The 6,000-nt window shown below is 34.0% G+C and overlaps 1 protein-coding gene across 2 annotated transcripts in view; it reads right to left on the reverse strand.

Moving 5' to 3' along the window:
- Positions 1-5,473, reverse strand: part of Cwf19l2 (CWF19 like cell cycle control factor 2) — a 94,240-nt gene extending 88,767 nt beyond the window's left edge. For both annotated transcript variants that reach the window (XR_011708597.1, XM_027930715.2), the window contains exons 1-3: positions 5,363-5,473; positions 3,791-3,901; positions 2,548-2,670 (exon numbers count right to left, since the gene is read on the reverse strand). Coding sequence is in view for 1 of the 2 variants with exons in the window: in XM_027930715.2 (XP_027786516.2) it covers positions 2,548-2,670; positions 3,791-3,901; positions 5,363-5,467 (339 nt within the window). In the remaining variant the exon portion in view is untranslated. The remainder of the gene's footprint in view (positions 1-2,547; positions 2,671-3,790; positions 3,902-5,362) is intronic.
- Between the last annotated feature and the right edge of the window lie 527 nt (positions 5,474-6,000).

Raw genomic sequence — 6,000 nt, forward strand, 5'->3', positions numbered from 1 at the left:
AATATTTAATATACTATTAAAGAATTGAATTTGTGACTAAAATCCATTCTACATAGAAAGCAGCAGGACTAAATAACTTCATTGGTGAATTTTAATAAACACTGAAGGCACAAATTGCACCAGTCCTGCACAAACTGATAAAACAGAAGAGGAAGAATACTTTTTACTTCATGTATGAGAATAGCATTATCCTTATACCAAGATCCCAGTATTTCTCAAGAACACAGATAAAAAATCTTCAACAAACTTTTGGTAAATCAAACCCAGAAACATAACTAATATAAGTTTTATAGCTGTTCATTGCTTAAAAATAGGAACACACTCTGAGAAATATGCCATTAGATAATTGCATCATTGTATGAACACCATAAAGTGTATTTACACAAATTAAGAAGACTATGAGGGCTGGGGATGTGGCTCAAAACGTAACGCGCTCGCCTGGCATGCGCGGGGCCCTGGGTTCGATCCTCAGCACCACATAAAATAAAATAAAGATTTTGTCCACCAAAAACTGAAAAATAAATATTAAGAAAAAAATCTCTCTCTCTCTCGCTCGCTCTCTCTCTCTTTAAAAAAAAAAAAAGAAGAAGACTATGATGTCACTAGGCAAAATAATATTATGGGACTAGCACTGAATATAAGTAGTCCATCACTGATCAAAACACCCTTATGTGGCATGTGACTATATATGTAAATACACACACACACACATACACACACACACACATACACTCATACAAAACCAAACTTGGTTTCTCCCAAGAATGCAGGTTAAAGTAATTCTTTCATATTAACAGAATAAAGGAGAAGAATCTTACGATCAATGTATGCAGGAAAAAAAACATTTAATAGAATTCAATACTCACTCCAGATACAAACTTCAAGAAAATTAGAAATGAAAGGGAATTTCTTCAATTTGAAAGGGTATATGTGAAATTCCCACAGTTGGGCAGCTGCATATGTAGCTCAGATCAAAGCATTTGTCTAGCATATACAAGGCTCTGGGTTGGATCCCCAGCATCACAGGAAAAAAAAAGAAGAGGAGGAGGGGGATGGGGGAGGAAAGAGGAAAAAAAAAAAAAAAAGTCCACAGCTAACATTATGATTAAAAGCCAAAGACTAAATTCTCTCCACCTAAGACAGGATAAAGGCAACTATGTCCATCCACTCTCAGCACGTGCAGTCCACACTATTTCAAAGTCCTATCTTCTGATTGATACAGCCAACAAAAAATTAAATGAAATGGAAGGCAGAGATTGAAACACAATTATGTACCTACAAATTCTAAGAAATCTACCTAAAAACCTAATGAAGATACTAGTATATGGGAATTTATCAAAGTGATAAGACAAAAAGTTAAATATGAAAGGCAATTGTATAATAATATATTAAACACAAACACATGGAAAATAAATTTTTTTAAAAATCCATTCTAAAATAATATTCCAAGAAAAAAGTTGGAAAAGATGTAAAAGACCTCTACTTTGAAAATTTTACAACATGTGGAGAAATGAATGATGACTTAAATTTGATGAAGAGATGTTAAATATGTTCTATTCTTTTTCTACCTTCCCAACCATAAACATAATGAACAGGAAGATTCAATATTTTAAGATGTCAATTTACCTGGACTAACCCTTTATAATTTTTAACTTTTCTGACTCTACTCTCTACCTCTTTCTTCTCCTTTTTTCTCCCTCTAAAACACCAAATCATCTCACAAATTGGAATGTAGCTTAGCAATTTGCCCTACTTTCAATAATTACCAAGTAAAATCTATTTTCACCACTTTAACTGATATCCAGCTGCATTTATCTTTGACAGTACTGCCAAAAATTTAGTTTCTGAAAGGACAGGTGGGCCAGACTTTCGACTCTGGTTACTCAAGTGAGAGGATAACTCACTGAAGATCATACTTAAAAGACCAATTTTCCCTAAACATCTTTAGCTCATCATTTTCTAAATATAACTGTTTCTGAAAACAAGTATGAAAGATTCAGCCTGCTTTATTTTTCATTGTGAATTCTTGCAGCCTAGAACTGGCTAGAGATACAGCTAACTCAGCACTCTTTCTTTTGTCCTGAAAGGTTAAATATATAAACAAATTCTACTTGAAAAATGTAAATATTAATTTCTATAAAAAAACAGTAGGTGTCACAGACTTTTTAAATATCTTGAATCTCTTTTCCCTTATTTTTGCAATACTGTTCTTCCCTGCTTCTCCTTCTAATGTTCCACTTTTAATTAGCATCCTTTACTTCCTATGTGTTTCTTCAGTAATGGTGTTTCTCTTTCTTTTCAATTTCCCTAGTCATTCATCCATTCTAATCATTCCAACAGCAATGATTTCCAAGTCATATCCCCATCTTCTCATCCTTCTCTGGAACCCAAGACCTACATTTCCAATATTTCCTGGACATCTCCAAGTAGAGGCCTCTGAGCCATTTTCATATCATTAAGTAGTAGTTTTTTTAAGTTCTCATATATTTTAGGTTCCTTTAAATAAAATTTTCTCATTTGCTTTGGTTAGTTTTAGTACATACTTACCGATGAACTATCAGAGGACTCATTGTTTTTCTCATATTTTTGTCTCTTACTCTTTTTTTTCTTCTCTTTCTTTGCTTTTTTGGAATGCTTGTCTTTTTTCTTCTTTTTCTTCACAGAATGTTCCTATATTTATTTTAAACATGTAAGAAAAGAATTTAGTTTTATTATACTTTATAAGGAGCATTTTAAGCAGGAAAAAAATCCATATTCCAAAAAACTTAAAATCTTTCATGAATAGAGACACTGAATATGATTAAAGATCATGATTAAACAAATAAAATCTTCAAAGAACTCTTAACATGCCATCTATAATATAGATACATGTTTTATATCTATAATATAATATCACCTGGTTTTTGACCAGAAAAAAAAATTTGGTTTTATTTGTAGATTTATGTGATTCACACATATAATCAAGTAAACACATATACACACACACACACACACACACACACAAACATAAGTGAGTGTACTCACAAACATATAACACACAGACACACACACACTTTTTATGCATGGTCCCAAACAATTTATACACAATTATTAGGCCATAAATACATAGGATAATATGAATTAAAATGTAGGAAGAGGCTAGAAGGGAGGGGAAATACGGAAAGTTATAGAGGAAGAAAGATGCTGATCAAAGCATACAAAGTTTAAGTTGGACTGCAGGAATAAGTTTTAGTGATTTAATGGTGACCACAGTTAATAATAATGCATATTTCAAAATTGCTAAAAGAATAGATTTTTAATGTTCTCACTACAAAATAAATTAAGTTGGGGAAGTAATAGAAATGTTAATTTAACTGAATCTTCCATATTGTATACATAGAACAAAACATCACATTGTATTCCACAAATATACACCATTATTATTTACAAATTTTAAAAAAATTTAAATCATAAGAGAAAACAAGGCCTGAGTCATAAAAGGGGCAGAGTGGGAAGAGAGAAGAGCATAATATGCCCAATATTTTCAAACCATAAGCTTGTCATATGTGGGTCAGAAATTTGTAGCTAAGTTTTCTATTACCCAACTCAAGTAATAAAATTTTTCAATGTCATGATGTCCAAAATATTACAATAGGTTACTTTTGACAGAGAGAGAAAGCTATTCAATAATGCCAACTATGTTGTATTCATTCTGTAACTTGTGAAAACAGTGTATTAAATTCTTTTCTTAATATTAACTTGGAGAGTGCAAAAAAAGATAGATATAGCAAGTAAAACTGTTAATATTCACCTGTGAGAATTGTTCAATTCTCTCATTCACATCAGGTAGCATCCATGTATCATCGCCCCGAAGTCGCTTAATTTCTTTATGTCTTTCTTCTTTTTCAAAATTGGCTTTGGCCTACAAGAACATGAAAAGATGAACTGACAATTGCTTCATTTTTTTTAAGTAAAATAAAAACTGATACCACCTTTGTATAAAGGTATCTGCTCAGGAATAAATGGTCTGTTCCTGCCAGTAATCTGTTTCTACCAGTATAAAAAAGATTTTTTTAAATGTAATAAAATCTTTCATTCCACATTATCAGTCTCTAGTAAGTCAATCCACCAAACACAGGATTCTGGAATCTATTTTATGCCTTCCCCTTTCCCAATCTCAAATATGACTTGGGACTCTTGGAAAACATTCACCACTTTTGTGGCTACTGCCTTAGACTTCTGCAACTGGTAAGAGACTGACCTCCATGCCTTCAATATGCAATGTCTGAAAACCAAAAGACCTTAGGAAAAATCATCCTGCTAAAAATAAAAGATTATATTGCTAATTTCTATTCATTCAACAATAGTCAAATAAAGCAGATTTTACCCAGGAGGTTGTTCCTGCCCTCTCTTTACTACTCCCAAACTCCAAATCTGGGTTTGTTCCTCTTCAAACTCTATACACATCTTCACTATAAAATTTATCATAGCTTAAAAACCCTACTCCCTCCAAAAAACGCTTGAAATACCAGAGAAAAAAATAAATAATATTTATTACACATATACTGAAATTGGGGAATAACAACCTTTCACCAGTATAAAACTAATCATCTGCTCTTTCCCTTTAAAAATTTGGCTGTAGTCATTCCTCTACCTCTTCTCAACTAACTCCTTCTTACCCTCATTCCAACTTTTAAAACTCTTCCATCTTAAAACAAACAAAAAGCAAAAACTTGACTGTGTCCTATGTTGCTTTCTAACTACAACTTTGTTATTTCATTGTCACACTTCTTAAATCTTGAATTGCTTGTCAGATAACACCATAGTTTACTTCTTCCATTCTATTATATATCACCTCTACGTTATCATAATCTTAACCAAAAATACAATGTTTAGCAATCTTTTGTGAGAGGCTAAATTTTCTGAGTCTCTTGTGTTAACTTTTTTAGATAAGTAAAAGCTGACAATAAGTCTGGAATCGAAACTAATAGTAAGGCGAATGAAACGGCAAATACTTAAACGTGCCTTACTTGTGTTCCTGAAAAAGATAAATTTCATTGCATATACAGCAGGAGCAATGGCTGAGGCTGCTAAATACCTGGGCAGAGTCGTTGCAAGTACTTATAAAGCCAAGATGGACGATTTAAAAAGTAAGAAAACTTGGAAGAGAAGAAACATCTCTCTGAAAGGAGAATGGTCAATGGAACCTGCACAGCATTTAGGAGACAAGAGATACACAGAATCTCCCGGCAATGCAAAGGGAGATAACACCCAGACAATCTGAGATTACTGAAATGGTGAAAGAAGAGTGGGTGGTCTTGCTCCCAGGAGCCTTCAACTCCCACAACTCTCAATAACCACAAAAGCCCCAAAACGGAGATACCTGACGCAAGATCTCAGCCCTGGCAGTTCGGATTTGTTCTTTACGTTCTTCGATACTCTTCGCACTTTCAAATCTACCACTGGACGCCGCCATAGTTGTTGTCATCGTAAAGCTAGGAAGCCGCCAGGAAATCCCAGTTTACGACAGTCGCAATTTAATAAACAAACCAGCACTTCCGACTTACGGGAGGAGGGGCGGTGTTCTGCCAACAGAGCATGCGCGGATCTGAGTTTCGCTCGAGTTTCCGGTGCTCACTCCACCATTTCAGAGGAAACCTGATAGCCGGGTTAGTGTTGTTTTGCTTCACGCTTTGGGTTCGCTGTGAGCAGGACTAATACCTTTGCTATGCGTCTTGCACCTTGCCGCTTTATCTCTAGTTGATTACCTCTTAAACTCTCCAGAACAAGTTAGAAGCTTCCAGACGTTAAGTCCATATCTCCAAGTTTTCCACCGAAGTACTTGGTTCTCATCAGACATTTGAAAGTCAGTGGAAACTGACAGGAAAAGCAAAATCGCTTTGGAGATTAAGTGTTTTGCTTTGATGAATTTTTTAAAATATGTGCAATAGTGATTTTTGCATTATACTTGGTGACTTATACGTGTTTATTTAAATTGTTAGGAGTTTGCATTTTTTTTTT

This window comes from Marmota flaviventris, chromosome 9 (assembly GCF_047511675.1).
Source record: "Marmota flaviventris isolate mMarFla1 chromosome 9, mMarFla1.hap1, whole genome shotgun sequence".
In the NCBI taxonomy this organism is placed as follows: Eukaryota; Metazoa; Chordata; class Mammalia; order Rodentia; family Sciuridae; genus Marmota; species Marmota flaviventris.